Genomic DNA, 19,749 nt, shown 5'->3' on the forward strand with positions numbered 1-19,749 from the left:
CCCTCATCGGTCAACGCACTTCCCGTTCTGAAAGTTCCTGCAAAGCTCCCGGAGAGAAAGAAATCAGCCTTTCCTCTACCGCCCCCTTCCTTTCCTTCCCCTCCCCAAAGTTCCCAAAAGCAAAAATCGTGAAATTAGATGAAATAAACACTTAAAAACTTGCAAGTAAACAGCCCCAAAGCTGCGCACCATCCGATGCCTCCGAAAGCCACTTGGCGACTGGCGGCTAGGTGCCCCCGAGCGCGAGCCAACAACCTGGAACCTTCCAGAGCCCAGTGACCGTTACTCTTAAAGCGAGGCTGTCCCCCGGCCGTTTTATTTCAAAACAAAATTCAAAACAAATTTTAAAATATAACACTTCTATCGAGCCAGACCACCGTCAAAAGAAAACATTCTTTTACATTTTCTCTTCACCACTTTTAGCCCTCCCACTGGTTAGAAACTGGACGCTTTGAGGAGCCTGGCGCGGAGCGGGCTCGGAGCGGTAAGTCTCTGCTTTCACTTTCAAGTTAGATTTAATATTTTTCCTTCAAAAAATACTGTATATAAGTTTTGAAATCCTGTTTATCGACTGGTATCCCCGTTTTCCTTTCTCTGTTTACCCGTGTTTCGTTTATCCTGTTCTGGTGCGCTGGCATCTATGCCAGTTTTTAAAAAAAATTTCTTTCGGAATGTTTTTAAAATCTGGAATTGCCATTCCTTGTGTTTTTTCTTAACGTTAAGTTCTGAATCATAGCGCCCCGAACTTAAAGCATCGGTTTATTTTTTGCAATTAGTTCATTTTATTTGTTAACCTCGAAATGTTTTGTATGTTTACGTAATGGTGTTTTCTTTTTCAGAATTTGCCCGCGTTTAGAAGGTCACTTGATGTTGTTAAACTTTGTTTTTAAACTTTTAAAACGTTTGCGTTTGATTTTGCACACCTTTTGCACTGAGAAAAGTCACGTACTTTAAGATGACAGTATTTGAACTTCCTCTCTGTAATTTGTGTACATTTGCAAATGTCTTTTCAATTTTTAAAAGTCTTGCTTCAGATTGTTAAGAATTGATGGGTTTGCAGTAGAGCTTCAGGCCATTCAGCCCATCGGGTCCATACCCATTTAGAAACATTTAGGTTGCCCCTCAGGCTTCCTCCTCATTTCCTGATGGGTATAATTCCTCCATTCTGGTATAATTGTAAAATATTTAATTTTTTAATGAGCTTTGTTTGAAACGTACATCACATTTTTCAAAATTTTTCCCTTTAGACATATATTCCAAAAGCAAGACATATTTCTGTATCACCTCAGGTCATCCTAAAGTGTTTCATAAGTACATGAATCGGAAAGGTTTGATGTTTCCGTGATGTATGATTCTAAGCACTTTTATAATGCAACTTAGGCATTTGAAATTAATTTACCTTTGCCCACTTAAAATTCCAGTTTTCCTTTTAAAGTAGTTTGATTTTAAATGTATTACAAGATTTTTAACTATTCTTAAAGGAGACCACTTAGTCCGTTGTATGTGTACTGGGTCTCTGAGAACAATTCACCTAGTGCTATTCCTTTACCTTCTCCATTGTAAATTCTTCCTTTTTGATTAATAATCAAATAATCAAATTCTTTCTTGATTGCATCAAATAAACCTATCTCCACAACACATTCGGGCAGTGTAGTCGAAATTCTTAACCATTTGCTGTGAGAAATTTCTCCACCTGTCACCATTTCATTTCTCGTTAGTTATCTTAAATCTGTTACCGATCCTTCCTCCAATTGGGGTCTTCAATTTAAATCATTTAATTTTAAATCCACTTCTATTCTTAATTTAACTGGGATACACTAATTTAATTTAATTTAATTTATTAACTTTTTTAAAAGCTTTGATGTTACATTAAATTGAGAACATCTTTCTTTTTGTCAAACAAAATCATGTTGCAGCTTTATGGTTAATATTGCTTTTGAATTGAGTCCTGCCCTGTGACAGTATTGAATTTGCACCAGGATTTCAATGTCCTCTAATGATGCTCGGGTAAAGAATACATACCCAAGCTATAAAGGACATTCTTCACATTGTGCCTGCTGTTGGGGTAGAGATTTGTAATCAGATGCTATTAATTCATAGCAGTGCATTTGTAACACTTATGACTAGAGATAGGGTGGTGTAATATTAATGTCATTGGACCAGTAAGTTGGATGTCCAGGGTAATGTTCTACGGGTGTGGGTTCAAATCACATTAAGGCATTAATAGTGATATTACAACAAACAAAAAAAAATTGTCACAAAAAAACTACCTGATCCCCCAATGTTGATCAAGGAGGGTAATCTACCATCCTTAACCAATCTGACCAACTTGAGGCCTACAGCAATGTGGTTCACCCCTAATGACCCTCTGAATTGGCCTAACAAGCTATCTGTTAAAAGATAAATAGGGAAGGATAACAAATGCTAACCCTATAAATGATATCCACATCTCTCAAAAGAACAATGAAATAATCTAAGATAACAAAGTGTGAAGCTGGATGAACACAGCAGGCCAAGCAGCATCTCAGGAGCACAAAAGCTTACGTTTCGGGCCTAGACCCTTCATCGGAGAGGGGGATGGGGTGAGGGTTCTGGAATAAATAGGGAGAGAGGGGGAGGCGGACCAAAGATGGAAAGAAAAGAAGATAGGTGGAGAGGAGAGTATAGGTGGGGAGGTAGGGAGGGGATAAGTCAGTCCAGGGAAAAGTCAGTCCAGGGAAAACAGACAGGCCAAGGAGGTGGGATGAGGTTAGTAGGTAGGAAATGGAGGTGCGGCTTGAGGTGGGAGGAAGGGATGGGTGAGAAGAAGAACAGGTTAGGGAGGCAGAGACAGGCTGGGCTGGTTTTGGGATGCGGTGGGGGAAGAGGAGATTTTGAAGCTGGTGAAGCTGCAGGGTTCCCAAGCGGAATATGAGTTGCTGTTCCTGCAACCTTCGGGTGGCATCATTGTGGCACTGCAGGAGGCCCATGATGGACATGTCATCTAACGAATGGGAGGGGGAGTTAAAATGGTTCGTGACTGGGAGGTGCCAGCCCAGCCTGTCTCTGCCTCTGTAACCTGTTCTTCTTCTCACCCATCCCTTCCTCCCACCTCAAGCCGCACCTCCATTTCCTACCTACTAACCTCATCCCACCTCCTTGACCTGTCTGTCTTCCCGGGACTGACCTATCCCCTCCCTACCTCCCCACCAATACTCTCCTCTCCACCTATCTTCTTTTCTTTCCATCTTCGGTCCGCCTCCCCCCCTCTCCCTATTTATTCCAGAACCCTCACCCCATCCCCCTCTCTGATGAAGAGTCTAGGCCCAAAACATCAGCTTTTGTGCTCCTGAGATGCTGCTTGGCCTGCTGTGTTCATCCAGCTTCACACTTTATTATGTCAGATTCTCCAGCATCTGCAGTTCCCATTATCTCTGAATGAAATAATGAACTTGTGCAGGTCTGAAGTAGTATGTTTCTAAATTCTATGTGTGGAAGTACTTCAATTCATTGCAAAATTAAGGTGCCAAAACTGGCGAATACAGATCTGTTACTGTATAATTTTACTGTTGGGCTCGGATGATCACTGTGGTTATTTTAATTACTTGTTTGGACATGTTATGACACATCTCTGGGGCAGGTTGGTCTTGAACCTGAACCTTTAGCCAGAGGTAGAGGCACTACCACTGTGCCACAAGACTGTTCTCTCACATTGTGTAACTTTAAGATGCAGTATTAGTGACCACAGGTCTGTTTTGTATAACTGGGGTACTGCACAAGTGCTTATACCTCCATTCTATGTAACTGGTGTGGAATATTGGTGGATTTCTGCTCCATATAATGGGTATGGTGCTACTGGGTGCAGATTCATTCACATGACTGGGAATCAAATCACTGGTGAACACAAGTCTGTCCTTATACAGCACTGGTTATGGTGCTGGTGGATACAGGCCTGACCCTGCAGGGCAGAAGTCATGGTGCTCACAATTACAGGGCTGTTGTTGTATGATGGGGTACATAGTGCTGGTGAATACCGTTCTGTCCCTGCGTTATGGGGTCACAATGTTGATGAGTGCAGGTCTGTTCCTGTCCAATGGTATTGGTGCTGATGGCGCAGGTCTCTCCTTGTATGACAGGATCGCATTTGTGGTGAGTACAGGCTTGTTCCAGTGTGATGGGGATCACATTTCTGGTAAATACTAGTCTGTCTCTGTATCATGAGGGCATGACCATAGTGCTAGTGAGTAAAGTTCCTTACCTTGTGTGTGGAGCTATGCTGACCTCTTCAGAAAAGTCAGATCTTCGCAGAATTGAAAACTAAAATCCATTTTCCTCCACTTAAGAACCTAATAATCATAAAAGTTTGAACCTCCATCATGTTGGGTACAGGTCTTTTCTATATAACAGATGTAGGTCTCTTGTATTGTGGGTGCGTTTCAGTCCCAATGTGACCTGGAGGGAACAGTGCTGGTGAATGCAGGTTTGCTCCACTGATTGGAGGGTGCAGTGCTGATGGACATGGACCTGTCCTGTATAACTGGATTGGGAAGTTATGGTGATAGACTTCTACACACCAGCACCATATCATCATTGGGTACAATACAGGTGGGAACAGATCTGTCACTGTATAATACTGGGCACAGTGTAGGTGGCTATCAACTGCAATTATATATTATTATAGTATGTTTGTTTCTATAATCTAATGCAGGGATACACATGTACTGATTTTATCATGTGGCCTCACAATGATAATTGCACTTAACTTTGAAGGACAATGCCTGGGCAGCAGCCGCAGAAAGACAAAGAAAAGGAAGAGGAGAAGGCTGATGAGGAAATGGAGCAGGATTCTCCAGAGAATGAGGAGACATCAGATGAGGAGAGTGGCAGTACTTCTGCATCTGAGGAGGAGGGTGAAGACAGCTCAGGTTGGCAAAGAAATCTGACTTCAACTACTTTTTAACTACCCTTGTTTGAACCTGCATGGTTCAACACGATATTTAAGATTTGGAATTTTATTAAGGATTGTGAATAATCAAAACTATTATCGTTTGAGGTTGCACAAATTCTGCATTCATCTGTATGTTTTTCTTTTAATTTCATTCACTGGTGAAAGGTTCAAATTCCAGAGAACTTAAGGCATTAATGAAGCAATTTAGAGTAAGGGAATTGGATGATCAGTAGTGGATGTTTAAAGATAAAATGATAATTTGAATTGTAAGCTATCACCAAAGGATATCAAAATGGGCACTATAACCAGGCTCCAGAGACCCTTGTGGAATGTAAATGAGCACCTTTCCTACTGATGGAATTGTGTGCCAGCTTTTTTCTTTCACACCCCTGTCATGCACAGAACATTGTGTTTGAGCCCCACTCCAGGGGATGAACAAATCTGTGCTGACATTCCAATGCCATGCTTTAGTTAATGAGAAATTAAACCAAGTCCCTGTTTTGCTGATATTAAAGATCTGTTGCTCCCTTGACCAAATCTGTTCAAAACAAAATAACTGCTGGCTCACAACTTATGTAAATATAACTAACTACATTAATTAATTTCATGAAATATGTTGAGACTTTGAGAAGCTAGATGGATATATGAAGGAGAAAGGGATAAAAAGATGTGCCTGATATGGTGTGATGAAGTGAGGCAGGAGAGACTGGCATGGATAATGAGCACTGAAATAGCTTGATTGGGTTGTAAGGCCTACATCCTACTGTGAATTCTGTGATTTCAGTAAGGTGATAAGATTAAACAAATATGAGACTTTTATCCAGCGTATTTTGGATTGATCTGACCACCTGCATGTTCCTTTTTCCAGAAATGGATGATGAGGACTGTGAGCGGCGCCGCACCGAGTGTCTGGATGAAATGTCAGATTTGGAGAAGCAGTTCACGGATCTGAAAGAACAGTATGCTGATAGCTTCTTTTGAATGTATCTCTTCTGGTATTCTCCTCTCCTGAAGGCGTTGCTTCCTACTAAGCATAGGCTTCACAATGCTGCCTTGTTCATCGCCTGCAGGACCATTCTTATGAGGCAAGGGTGCAAACACATACGTGCAGCAGTCTCTGGATCATGATTTAAGCGTGGAAAATCCTTTTAGATATTGGTTGTGGACAAGGTCAGACTGGGCTCTGATGCTGCCCACCATTGAATAGCCAGCCAGTGCTATCTGTCTAAGTTCCCATGCAAAGAAGGCCATTTGGCTGAGGTATTGGAAGGTAGAACTCACACCCCACCAAGAGTCAGCATCTTTAGGAAAACAGGGTGAAAATCAGCAGAGAGATACTTGCGACAGTTTGAAAATTTGGTTGGTTAAAGTTGGGCAGAGGATTTACTCTAAGAACATAAATAGAGAATGGTGGATAAAACTGGCAGCTTCTCTTTTGCAGACTGTACAAAGAGAGATTGAGTCAGGTTGAAGCCAAACTGGATGAGGTGATCGCAGGGAAAGCAACTGAATACTTGGAGCCCCTGGCTGTCCTGCAGAAGAACATGAAAATCAGAACGGAGGTAGCAGGTAATGTTTGCATCACTGACATCTCCAAGCTGTTGGATATGAGAGATGGAAGTTGTGTGTTTATTCCTGTGGGAGAGGGAGGGCATTTTAGTTGACAGATATTCATATTAATATCTATGGAGTCGTGTGAGTGAGTGACAGACAGACAGATTGTGACCATCATTTGTGATAACAAGAAGTTTGTATTTCTAATGTATAGATATGGTGGAAAGATTGTGTTTACTAGAGGTGCAAGGGATAAAAGTATACTAAAGGATAGCGTAAGTATCAAACTGATTTCCACAGTGCCCCGAATTCTGCCTATTCTAAAGTAAGGCCCAAAAATCACATCTCCTTTAAGTGGAGTACATAGTGTGGGCAGGAAGCTTTGCAGCATGTGGTGACGTTTATATCAGGGGAAATGCTGCTGTTGAAGAGTGGGCAGGGCTAGATGGTGTGCCCTGAGGATTGCTATGTCAAAGACTGATCTGATGTAATTGTGCAAGCTAAATACATTGCTCATTGGAAAGTTTGATGTCCCAATTCTGCATCTGACAGGAGTATATAAAGATTTGTGTTTGGAAGTAATCCGAAACAGATACGAGTGTGAACTGCAGGGAGCCCGACAACATCTGGAGGTAAGGACAGTGGGGAAAATGAGACAATGATATTGTCATTTTACTTTATTACATTTCATTCATTACATTTTATTTTAATTTTGCCTTGTTCTGTTGTGTTCACGTGAGTGGTTTGTCAAACTCATCAGAAATCTCTGGCATCGCTGAGAATCGCTTTGATCGTTTCCACTCTCCAATTCTCCTTATTGGGAAACAGTTGTGCAAGTGCTCACTACTGTCTGGTACATAACCACTTTGTGTTTCTCATTTTTGTCATTCCTTAAACATCAGGAACATTAGAAAAGTGCTCTAGAGAAGCACAATGGGTCAGGGCCACTGAAACAACGTACATGTACATGGAGAAAGGACAGACCCAGAAAAGATTCAGTCATCTACCAATGCCCAAGATTGGCTCATTGAATCATCTGTCACCTGCATGTGTTCACATGATGTGGATCATCCATAGCACATGCTTTATATAATAGATTTGTTCATTTGAGGCGTGCATTCAGATTTTTGTAAACAGATACATTTGCAGATTATTTGCAGGCAATTTGCTTCTTAAAAGTTAATTTCTTCCTGTTCTGTTTTGATCATGGGTCCAGAGTGAGAAGCTGTTGCTGTTCGATAATATGCGGAATGAGTTGTTGGAGCGAATTCAGCGATTGGAAGAGGACAAGCAGAGTATAGACATAACCTCTGGTCAGTGTTCCACAGCCTGTTCCTATTCTACACAAATTTCTTCTGATATCTTGAATGTGTTGGTAGTTGTTGGTGTACGGTTTCCAGTGACCACCCTCTGGTACCTCGTCCAGGTGAGAAGCAGACAAGGTTGAGGCTGAACGCTAGGGACTGAGTTCTCTGTAAGGTGGGAGAAACATTGTGACTTAACCTTGAAACAGGTGAATTAGAGCTAATCTTGTGGAATTAACTAAAATGCTATCAGAAAGGGTGTTCCTGAGTCACCACTGGTTCAACTTGAACTTTAGGGTAGAATTGCAAATGTGCAGACTTTTGACATATTAATGCAGCACTGTTAGAAACTGATACTAAGTCGAGGTTAGAATCAGGAACTAAAAGGGACACTTACCAGGTGGTAGGGCTATAGGTTTCATGACAAATGAGTGAAATGGGTTGAATGGCTGCTGCCTTAGCACTTACCTTTTGAACACACTGAACTAATTCAGATAATTGCATTCAGTTTAATAATTTTCTTTTTTATCAGAATGGTGGAATGAGGAGGTCCGTGGGAAACGGAACAAGAAAAAATGTGACACCTTTAAACCAGAAAAGAAGAAGAAGGCAGCAACAGTGTCTGATATCCTTTCATGCCAACGATAATATGCTCTATTTTAATGCCATTGTTTGATTACAGCACACTGCGACATAAGGGTCATTTTGTCATGTATGATGGCTGTGCCAGAGCCTTCCTGGTAATGAATATGGTTATAGGTTCAGGGGAAAGGTATTATTCCCTCTTGTGACCTACCCTCCCTGTGAATCTTGATACTACAAGTTGTGGCTGAGGCAAATACCACAGTGTCTTTGAAAGGAAGCTAGATAAACATAGGAAGAAGTAGTATTTAGTGAGGTACGCAGACAAGGTGCAGCAAAGTATGTAGGAGTTTTGAATTCTCACAAAACTGCTGCGATTGCGTTTGAGCATGATTGAATACGGGTTTAATGCCTGATTCAGATATGCAGAGCAGATGCTTCAGAGGAAAGCTCAGCTCTGTAAAGTATTACTGTTGGATTTGGGCAGTGAAGATAGATTAATCACTGGCTAGCTTGGTATTAGAGGAACCCATATGTGCCCCGGAATGGGAAATTTAACCATGATTAAGATTGTAAGACTATGACCAGAAGTAGACCATAACCTTTGATGCCCTTACTGATTAAAATCTGTCTTTCTCAGCCTTGAATATACTTAACAGCCCTCCAGAGTAAAGAATTCCACAGATTCACTACCTTCTGAGAGATTCCTCCTTATCTGACTTAAATGTCTGAGCCCTTATTCTGAGATTATGTCTTCTGGTTGTTGAGTCTACCACAAGGGGTAACAGCCTTTCTGCAACTACCTGGTCAAATCCCTTGAGAATCTTGCATATTTCGAAAGGGTTGCCTCTCATTCTTCTGTGTTCCGATGAATACAGGCATAACTTATTCAAGCCCTTCTCAGAACACATTTCCTCCATATCAGGTATCAGTCTAGTGAACTTTCTCTGGACTGCCTTGAATGTCAGCACATCTTTTGCCAGACAAGGGATCCAGAGCTGTTCACATTATTCCAGCTGTGGTCTGATTAGTGCCTTATATACTTTTATACTCCATACCCTTAGCCATTATTTCAGTTTTCCATTTGTCTTCCTTATTACCGCTGAACTTGGATGCCAGCCTTTTATGATCCCTAAACCAGGACTCCCAGATTCGTCTGTTCTGTTGCTTTCTGCATCTTTTTCCAGTTGAATAATATCCAGCTCTCCTGTTCTTCTTGCCAAAGTGCATAACATCAAATTTTCCCCCATTCCACCTGTCAAGTTTTTGCGGTCTCTCTTTACGTTGTCCGTATCCCACTGCAGACTCTTTTGTATCATCATGTGGAGGTGCTGGTGTTTGGACTGGTGTGTACAAGGTCAAAAATCACACAACACCAGGGTTTCATCAAACAGGTTTATTTGAAAATACCAGTTTTTGGAGCTCTGCTCCTTTCTCAGGTATAGTGTGGAAGAGGAGGTACACTGACATAGATTTTATAAGCGGAAAGGTAACAACCCTAAAAATGGTTTGCTGATCGCTTCATGTTAAATCTTTAATCAGTTAGAAAGGGGACTTGGGTTTCTATTGATTAAATGCAAATCCCAGAATTTAATTATCTCTGGGTAATGACTTGAAAGAAATTCTGAGATTTGCATTTTAATCAAAGAAACCCGGGTCTCCTATAGTCAGCAAACCATTTTTAGGGTTGTTACCTTTCTGCTTGTAAATTCGGTGTTGGTATACCTCCTTTTCCACACCACACCCAAGGAAAGATCAGAGCTCTGAAAATGTACTTTTCAAATAAACCTGTAGGATTATAACCTGGTCTTGTGTGATTTTTGACTTTCTATCATCCTAATCACTTACCTTCCCAACTATTTCCGATTATCTGTAAACTTCTTCATTAGTACGTTCACTTTCATCATCCCAGTTGTTAGTATATATTTTAAATAATTGTCACCCTAGCACTGATATCTTTGGTGTTCCACCAGCTACAGGTTGCCATCCAAAAAATACCCCGCTTATCCTGACTTTGCCAGTTAGTTAGCCAGTCCTCTATTCATGCTATCATACTTCCATCCACAGCATAGGCCCTTGCTTTAGGAAGTAGCCAATGGCTAGTAGTCGATGAAATGCCATTTACATCCACTGCTTCCCCCTTTACCACCTCAGAGGTTTGTAGTAAATTTGTAAGGCATGATTTCCCCTTCATAAAGCTGTGCTGATTCTGTCTGATTATATTATGCATTTCTAAATCTTCAGCTATTTCATCTTTTATAACAGACTCTTTAATGGTTTCTCAGTATCAGATGTTAAGCTAACTGGCTTGTGGTTACCTGTTTATTTTTGTTTCCCCTTGTTAAATAAAATTGTTACAGTTTTCCAATCCTCTGGAACTTTTCTAGAATCTAAGGATTCCTGGAAAATTAACACAAGTGTATTCACTATCTCTGTAGCTTTTCTTGCTGTGTCCGAGATACAACCCATCAGGTCCAGGGAACTTGGCAGTCTTTAGCTCCTTTTTTATTTGGTTTACGTGGACATCGCTGACTGAACCAGCATTTATTGCCTATCCCTAGAAGTTCTTGAGAAGATAGTGGTGAACTGCTTCCTTGACCTGCTGCAGTCCATGTGCTCGAAGTAGACCACATTGCCATCACAGAAGGAATTTCAGGATTTTGACCCAGTGACACTGAAGGATGACTATGTTTCTAGGTCAGCATGGTGAGTAACTTGGAAGAGAACTTGCAGCGGGTGGTGACCCTGTATTCTGCTGCTCTTGTCCTTCTAGTTGGAAGTGGTTATGGGTTTATAAGTTTCTGGAAGTACTGGCTTCCTTCACACATGAGTGATAGTTATTTTATTTATTTCCTTTGATTAGTTAGTAATTTTGGAATGCTACTAGTGTCTTCTGTAAATACTGATGTGAAGTGTTATTCAATTCCTCTGCCACTTCCTGGTTCTCCATTGTTAATTCTCTATCTTCATTCTCTAAGAGGTCTATGTTCTTTGGCTTCCTGCTTTCTATAGATCTAACAAAGCTGTTCCTGTCCATTGTGGTACTAAAAACTGACAGGCCAGTATGTTTACATGCTTCAGATGTTAGCCGTGGTAGCATTTGCATTGCTGTATCAGAAGGGGGAAGATTCAGATCTCACTACAGGACAATACTGAGGGAGCACTGCAGTTTTGGTTTTACCACATTTCATCTGAAGATTTGAACTTTGCTGCTTTCTTAAGTGAATGTGATATTGCAGCTCGCTAGTGGCAGTGTAGTCAAAAATTTTTAGTTTTTTTGACAGTTAACTAATGCCTGATACTTTAGAAGGCAAACGTTTCCCAGCAGATTCAGGTTGAAGCTAACAAACAATCACCTACTTATGCTGCTAGAATTGTTGAGTACTTTAATGTTTATTCCAGCCGATGCCTTCCATTCTTTTCACTGTGGTTTGTTCCTTACTTCTGTTGGTCTAGTATCAAGGTGAAGACTATTGATCTCCCTCCAAACTGCTTGATCCCCCTTCTATAACTAGATTATTCATCAGAATACCGATAGTAGGATGGCATAACAACTGTCACTGTACATCTGTTTCTTGCATAAGAGCAGTTTTAAGGTGTTTCTGAGAGGCAAGGCTACTGTAAAAATGACCCTGCAGCTGGTGTTCTTGAGGGACCATTACATCCCTTTAACTTGCCAACTATTCCCCTTTTTCTGAACGTGATAAGGGATGGAATGGGAATTGTAAGTAGCTTAAGCATTAAATGGTTAATACTATCTGGTCTTAATTTCTTAACATTGTTGCACGGCCGTACATTGTCTACATGTTGCGTGACATTGATATCTTGGAGGACTGGGCTGCAATTAAAAAGGTAAACTGCGCTGTGGATCACTATACTTTTTTGTCAACTGTCTGCAATACCTTGGCTCCCTGTCCGCTCAATTCCCTTTCTGTGCAGTAGTTCCCATTTCGTCATGCATGTTTCCTTTTCTGTTATGTTTTCAATTGGCTGGACTTCTATTATTTCACAATTTCCTAGTTATCCTCAGCAGCTTTTTAATCTGTACTTATTCTCTTCATGTTCCTGTTTTGCTGCACTCTCCCTGGCAACTTACCCATGCTCGTTCTCCACTCCCCATCCGTTCTGTGATTACCAAGTTTTGATGTCCTCACTTTCCCATCCCTCTCTAGTTCCTCACCCTCTGCGCTCCTAAATCTTCACATTCTCTGTTCCAGCCCAGGTCTTGAAGAGTTCTGTGCGATTTATGCGTTAAGTGGGCAGGACCAGGGTCTGTCTTGGTTTGGAGGGCGTGTGGTGTAGTTCAGCAGTGCGGGAGAATATACAGAATCACTGGGTGAGGTGGGTTTTACAAGACTGTTCCACTGATGAGGAGTCTCCCTTGCTGTAACGCCTGTTATAAATTTGATTCTGCCCTGCCTGTGATAATTCGAATAGATTTCCAGCAACTGCTGAAGGAACATGAAATGTGTATATTCTTGGATGGTGTTGAGAGGAACTGGGACATTTTGGATTCCACTCCAGTCCTATTGCAGTTCCTGATAAGTTATCTCAGTGATGCTTTTTCCACGTGCAGAGGTGCTGAGTTTGCCATCCTGCCATAGGATGTTGTGCAGAACCAGCAAAAAAGCTTAATGTGAACACCTGTGCCCTCTTCAGGTGGGTGTGAGGTTCACAGTTATGAAGCACGTGACCAAGTGAGCTGAAATTGCAATGTAGCAGAAGTTATAGCCCTAATTTTGAGACTTCTTAGGTTTGTTAGGAACTTTTACTGCCCTGATGAATTCCAGAAACTCTGTGTCACTATTGTATCCTTCCATTTTCTCTTGTGCCCAGCCAGACAACCCAGCAAGATACTCTCATGGAGTCACTTTACTTATGCATTGCCAACTGCATTTCTCTAGTTGGAGGGCATTTTTGATTGTGGGTAGGCCCGTGTCTTTATGTTGATGGTAGAAGCAGTTGAGGTTGTGCATTGAGTAGAATGATGTGGCAGGTACATAATGAATCTCCTCTTCTTTTAGGCAAAAGCAGTTGTCGCACAGCAAAAGAGAAAATCAGATGGTAAGTGAAGCAATTTCATTGGGCCTTGGCAAGTCTGTGCAGTTAGTCCTCCACAGAACTCAATATCAAAGACTTTGAAATTGGGGATGTCCAAGCTTCTGCAAGTTGTTTGGAGGAAAGGTGACTATACATAAATCTCACTCAACTATTTTGCTCTCCAGGTGCAAACACTGAAGCAGCCCACGGTAAAAAGGCAAAGGCCTCATCTCAAGTGATAAATGACACAGGTGAGTAGAAATGCTGGGCTTTTTTCTCAATCTCCACCTTGCACATGCTTTCTGTCTCCCATTTCATGTACTCACTGTACTTGCTCTTCAGCCTGCCTCTTCCCTCTCTTCCACTGTTTTTTTTTCCGAGTCTCAAGGTAGTCCTACCTAAGCATTCACGAACAGTAGGGCAGAAGTCTCTCATGTCTGTACCTTTGAGTGGATTGACCCTGCCCTACTTAATTCCTCATTGCAAGGCCCAGCCCTACGTTCTTAGTTTGTCCCAGGACCCTTTCAGTCCAGTTACCCTTGGCTTTGTCTATTTATGTAGAGTTCAGAATTGGATGTGACACTCTTGTAACGTTCTTTAGATGAGGTAGTCACGTTCCTTCTTGCAAGTTGTAATAACGCAGTCCAGAAACAATTTTGTTGCTTTCTTGATGCTGTTTAAACCATCTTCACTGTCCTCGTGTCCTTCCCTAGAACTTATTCCACAATTACTCTCTCCCTTTAATTAAAAACACAGTTGTGAAACTTGGCTGGCCTGCCCTGTCTGACCTGATATCCTTTTTCTTGTCAAGTATCTCTTTAAGACTGGCAGTGTCATGTGGAATAAAGGTCAGGTTATCTTCCTAATTTTCCACTACGCTGATAGTCCAGTGTCCATTTTGCAATGCTGCCATTGCCATGGGCAACCCTCATGTTAGCACAAACTTACTCTACATTGGGGATCAAAGTTGAATGAGATCCAGTCTCGACCTAACGTTCAATAAACAGAGGAGTCCTCTTTCCATATCGATACTGCTTTCTGTATGTGTCACAGTAAGTACAAGCTGTTTTTCAGTGTAGATTTTTTGGAAATCTGTCAGTTATAATAGGAATCTTTCATATCTTAAAAACATCCAGAAAGTGTGCCAAGGAATTTCTGATCCGATTCAGAAATGCTATCCTGTTAACAAATGGGAATGAATGACAGGCTGTAATGGTTACAAATGCATTGATTTTGGCGCTCACTCATTTTGCTTGGTAACCAAAGTTAACCCATAGCGAAAATTAAAAGAAGGAAAGAATTGGAAGAAATACAGACAAAGAGAGGTGGAGATGAGAAGAATTTAAAGCCTGTTCTCTCCACAGCTCTACCTAAACAAGAGAAACATTTGTTCTTGGCTAAGTGTGAAGATGGAAGATTATTCTATGAGGGAGACTGGTACAGCAAGGGGCAAGGCATCATACTGGAGATAAAGGATGAAGCACCCTCACAGTAAGCACTCCTGCATTCTATACATCTGTTTGTTTTTCTCACTTTCTTCTCATCCCTCACATTGAATACAGGTAGTTCTCTATAATTTAATAGTTGCATTCTTATGTAACCTTACACTATGGAAAATTGCATTATAGGGAAATCGCTGTACAGTACAGTAGAAAGTTCACGTTATCCAAACAGCATCCACTATTTATCAGTTGTGGTACAGCTAATTCGCATTAATGAAACACGCATAATTGCAGAAATACCCTGTATAAGGATGCTTAATTCTACATGTGTGAAGCTGCACGCTGTCAGCAAACCTATCCCCGTTGAGGGGTAGCTGAGAGAGATCATGTCCGTACCCCTGATTTCATCCATCACTAACCCAGGGCCCACTGAGGGCAATTGTAATGGTTAAGCTGTCATCAAATGGAGATGAACTGACGACTGAAGGTTTGTCTCCACATTGGCAATGCAGTTCCCAGCTGCTTCACTGAGGGAGACCAAGAGGTCTTTGGCAATCAAATATGTTATTTTTAGTAATGGTGCTCGATGAATTTGTTATATATCAATATAAAACCTCTTTCAGCTCACAGGATCAAATCTTTGTATCAACACTGCCCATTGAATACAGCTCTGAATGCTTTGTTTACAACACAGGTTGATGGTGCTTGAAGTGAACCAGATGCCCTGTGTTTCTAATTCCTGGGTCTGAAAGTCTCAGGTTTCATAGCGTAACAGTTGAAGTACTGCAGTTGAATACAACCCACCAACCTCTGGAAGATTCATGTGAATGAGGGACAGGATAAGGGTGGACTGAGATGTTGTCCGCAGTGGCATTACCTGTCGACACTCATTGTGTGCATTGTGGTTCTGGAGGTTCGAATTTTTTTTTGTAGAGCTGTAACCCACCATGTGTTGGCACTTAAAACAGAGGCCTTCACGATTGACATAAACTAAACCTGATAGGACAGTTTAGGTTTTGGATTGGATTGATCAATGGACCTTCTGCCCTAGTGGTGTTGGGCTATGTTTTGAGTATTGCATTTAATCCTAAGTAACTACAGATTTTAAAGCCTGTTAAACTGACCTGATCATCATGTTTGATAATATTATTACAAATGTAATTCTTTTCTCCCATTAGTGCAACAATTACGGCTGTCAGCACGGGAGAGGTTTGGCTCCGCAGGTTAGACGGCAGCAAAACCAAATTGTACGTCAGCCAGCTTCAGAAAGGGAAATATTCTATCCACAAGGCATGACCTTTTGACAAGAAACCTCTACCGTCGAGGAAGAGCTTATTCTAGCAAAAAAGTTATATATTGATTTACATAAAACAAAAAGTATTTTTTGATAAGCAGCTTTCTCTCCAGGGTTTACATGGAAGACTGGCACCAAGAAAACTCAGTGCAACTTCATTACGGAGTATGGCAAAATGATTGCCAAAGTTTAAAAGACCATGAACAAATCAGATTCCCACTTGTGCTTCGAGAGGGAGCAAAGTTTGGCAAAACAGCTGGCTTTGGGGAAGCCAGTTAAACAGAAGCTTGCCCCACCCCCCCACCCTGTGCCCCCTTTTCGGATTGCTCGTAAAATTCATGAGTGGTGAAACCAAGAGAATATCTTAGCACTTTCTCTTCACTTTTTCTTTTGGTGACCTACTGTGCACTAAGATTCAAATCTGCGCATGGCATGAACTGCAGAGTACTTAAAGATACTAGTCAGAGCCTGTATCCAAATGGTGCTTTATGAATTTGAGTTACATGGCAGAGCTCAACTGTGGATACTGCTTGCAATTGTACAGCACTTTTTAAAAACCGGACTGACTCTGAATTGGAGTCCTAAGCACTAAACCATGGAGATCGTGTGGAATAAAATGTTTATTTCAAATCTATTGAAGCTTTAAAAAATAAGACATCTATTAAAATAAATATTTGACACATAGGCTGCTCTTAATTCTTATTTCGTTTCAGTTACTTTTCTTGAAGTGCACAGTATCTCAAGATTGATCTCTACGCTATTCCAATGCTCCAGTCCAGGGATGGGAGAATTGCCGAGTATTACTTGTTCCCTGTCTCAGTCAGTGCCTCCTGAATAAGTGCAGGGATCAGCCTGCAGATTAGATGTGGCTGTGGTGCCCTCACTGTTGAATAGCCTGCAAAGATGCATAGCCAATCATGTGTGAAGAATTGACTAGGATGAGGCACTGCATCCCTGAAGCTGTCGGCACCTTCCTGATGGGAGATTGGAGAAAGGAAATCATATCCTCTTGGTGCAGTAACATTCAGCACCACGGAGAGGGTGTGGTGCAGATTAATTTTCCATCAAAAACTGCTGTAATTCTCTGGTGGGGATGTTGTGCTTAGATAAGGATGGTCACAGTATGCTGGATTCAGAGGTCATAGGCTATATCCTGGGAGCACAGAAACTACTAGCTGACTCTCTTTGCACTGTTAATTTTGATGAAGTGTCAACTCGACTTAAAACATTAGCCAGCTGTCTCTTCATAGATGCTGCTTGATCTGTTGAGATTTCTAGCAACTTTTTTTGTTTTTGGTACAAATTCCAGCATCCTGCAGTATTTTGCTCCTAAAACAGAAGGGATTTAGTCCACTGGGATTGTGTACAGTGGGAGTAATTGGGAAGGAATTGGGTCCATCCACATCTGTATAGGAAAGGAGAATGGGGATGGCTTGGACTTATTTGGACTTTGAGTAACATGGTTCATACTCTGACACTTTTGCCACTGGTTATTTAGGTAAGCACCCTGGAGTTGTACTCTGTCTATTGATAGTAATTTGTTTTGGTCCTGAAAGCTCAGACTCCTGGGGTGCTGGGTGATAGCATCTGCAGATCCAAAAGTTACAAAGACTAGGTGAGAGAAGCTTTTTTTCCGCTTTCTAAATAAAGACCAGTCTAAAGGGATGGTAGGAATTTCAAATCCATCCTTTCCAATGCAGAAGGTGGGATAAAAGTTATTTTAAAATAAACTTAGAAGGGAGTGCTATTACTGGGTTTCCTTTATTACCTTTTATCGGGCAGGAGATTACAAAAGACAGATGAGTGAATAACTTTTCTTGCCTCCCGCCTTTCTCCTTTGCACTTTTTCAGTTACCTTCTTTATCGATGGATCCCATTGAAGCTGTTGCTTGTTTCACTGTATAAATAGCTTTTTGCTGCGGTGCTGTATCTTTGTCAAATAGTGCCTGAAACTGTCCAGAGAATTTGAGTAGGCTTAATGGAGCATGCATATGCACCTTCAGCAGCTCCTTGTGTGATGTTATAATTCCATATTCTCTGCCATATCCAACTCTATTCCTCTTGACTGTGCTTTAGACCATGGACTTACAAGACAGGACAGACACTGTAGGGAACAGATGAACCCTGGGCAGATGGAATTCCAAGTTGCTGGTAAGTTTTGGGGATAATTTTGTGTGTATGCCAATATACTTGGCAGATTGTATGCCACGTGAAGTAAGAAACTTGGCTTTGATTAAAAAATGACTGGCTATTTTGTCAATTCTCTCAATTGTTTCAGCACACAATGTCATGTTTGCTGGCTTTCTAAAGAATTCAGTTCACCTAGTGCCACTTCCCACAGCCCTGCATATCCTTCCTTTTCAAATAATTATTCAGTTCTATCCTGGAGACTTCAATTGAACCTCCACCACTCAAGCAGTGTATTTCAGATCCTAACTGCACGTAAAGATTTGTTGTCATCAATATTCTTTCAGCCAATCACCTCAAATATGTGCCCTCATGTTCTTGATCCTACCTCCAGTGCAAACTGTTTTTCCCTTCTATTCGTCCAGACCCCTCAAATCTAATAAACCTAGATTAATTTCTACTTTGTGTGTTAAAATTTGTTCAGGAAGTACCTTCGAGCTGCATATCAACTAGTTGGCTGTTAAGTTCATTTATTAATTATCTACATCACAGTTCAGTCTGAAGTGGTGGCTTCCAGGCAGATCCCACTCCAGCTCTATGTTCCAACAGCTGTTGGTACACTCAATATGGCAGCTGATGTAATTACACCTGCTGCCACCATACCGAAGTTGCCAGCCACAAATTCTCTTTCTTGTTGACGATTGCCTGCATGTTTAAATCTCCTCAAGATAAAGATACATGTCGCCACAATGAGGGTCCAGCAGTTCTTTGGTTTATCCCATAGACAATAGTGTCCGTGTTTTCAAAGTAGCCGCCATATTGAGTGTGTCAAATCTTCCCACTTTTTTTTTAGAAAACACAAATCAATACAAAAGACAAACTGGACAATTAAACTCCACCAACTTGTAGGTATGAGATGGGATAACAGTTAAATCAGGTGTCTTACCCTTTTTTTTTCAGAATATTAAATAGGTGGTTCCAAAAAATTAAACAGGTATTTTCAATGTTAATGTTTGATAAGTATTTCCTTTTGAGGATTGGCAGGCCAAAATATGGACGACGAGGGTAATGTTTCTTTCGTTGATGCATTGCCCGCACTGTGGCCTAACTCATCTTCCGGCGTACGCAGATGTTGTGGCGCCTCGTGGGCACAAAACCCTGGTAGCAGGTACACCGGTACGATCCATTGGTATTTATGCAACGTGCGTTCTTGCATGGGAACCGTTTGCGATGTATCTCACGGCATTCATTGATATCTGGGAGCCAAAGAGCAATTAAAGTCAGTGACGGAATGACTGGGGAACTACACTGTGCAAACTGTGCTGTATAAACAGTGGGTGAATAAATTCCCCTCCAGTCCATAGTCTTTTAAAACTGTACTTCCTGATGGTGCAGGATCAGATGGAGTGGAAAACCATCCTTTAGTTATTGAGTACTCCAATAGTGTGGAAGTGCTCTTGCATACAACTGAATGGTTGC

At 41.3% G+C, this 19,749-nt stretch overlaps 2 protein-coding genes across 11 annotated transcripts in view; one reads left to right on the forward strand and one right to left on the reverse strand.

Annotated features, from left to right (window-relative positions):
* The first annotated feature begins 12 nt into the window (after positions 1-12).
* Positions 13-16,825, forward strand: LOC125449313 (breast cancer metastasis-suppressor 1 homolog). Of its 2 annotated transcripts, XM_048525011.2 has the most exons (12): positions 13-484; positions 4,750-4,904; positions 5,796-5,886; positions 6,369-6,496; positions 7,034-7,113; positions 7,698-7,794; positions 8,318-8,410; positions 12,155-12,219; positions 13,392-13,431; positions 13,593-13,658; positions 14,772-14,898; positions 16,028-16,825. In XM_048525011.2, exons 2-12 carry the CDS (start codon positions 4,754-4,756, stop codon positions 16,143-16,145), a joined length of 1,056 nt encoding a protein of 351 aa, XP_048380968.1. In that variant the 5' UTR covers positions 13-484; positions 4,750-4,753; the 3' UTR covers positions 16,146-16,825. The 2 variants fall into 2 exon arrangements, with proteins under 2 accessions (XP_048380968.1, XP_059497639.1); XM_059641656.1 differs by lacking the exons at positions 13-484; positions 4,750-4,904; positions 5,796-5,886 and adding an exon at positions 5,897-6,012.
* ltbp3 (latent transforming growth factor beta binding protein 3) overlaps positions 16,442-19,749 on the reverse strand; it is a 236,795-nt gene continuing 233,487 nt past the window's right edge. For 4 of the 9 annotated variants that reach the window (XM_059641654.1, XM_059641649.1, XM_059641648.1 and 1 more), the window contains exon 27: positions 16,442-19,526. In XM_059641654.1, coding sequence (XP_059497637.1) covers positions 19,375-19,526 — 152 coding nt within the window. In that variant the 3' untranslated portion in view covers positions 16,442-19,374. The remainder of the gene's footprint in view (positions 19,527-19,749) is intronic. The other 5 variants (XM_059641652.1, XM_059641650.1, XM_059641655.1 and 2 more) reach the window with 2 other exon arrangements.

This window comes from Stegostoma tigrinum, chromosome 42 (genome assembly GCF_030684315.1).
Source record: "Stegostoma tigrinum isolate sSteTig4 chromosome 42, sSteTig4.hap1, whole genome shotgun sequence".
Taxonomy (NCBI): Eukaryota; Metazoa; Chordata; class Chondrichthyes; order Orectolobiformes; family Stegostomatidae; genus Stegostoma; species Stegostoma tigrinum.

Coding starts and splice junctions, on each gene's coding strand:
- LOC125449313 (XM_048525011.2), top strand. CDS start 4,754: ATGCCTGGGCAGCAGCCGCAGAAAGACAAAGAAAAGGAAGAGGAGAAG. Junction 8,411..12,154: donor GAAGGCAGCAACAGTGTCTG/ATATCCTTTCAT, acceptor ACATTGTTGCAC/GGCCGTACATTGTCTACATG. Junction 12,220..13,391: donor ACTGGGCTGCAATTAAAAAG/GTAAACTGCGCT, acceptor CTCTTCTTTTAG/GCAAAAGCAGTTGTCGCACA.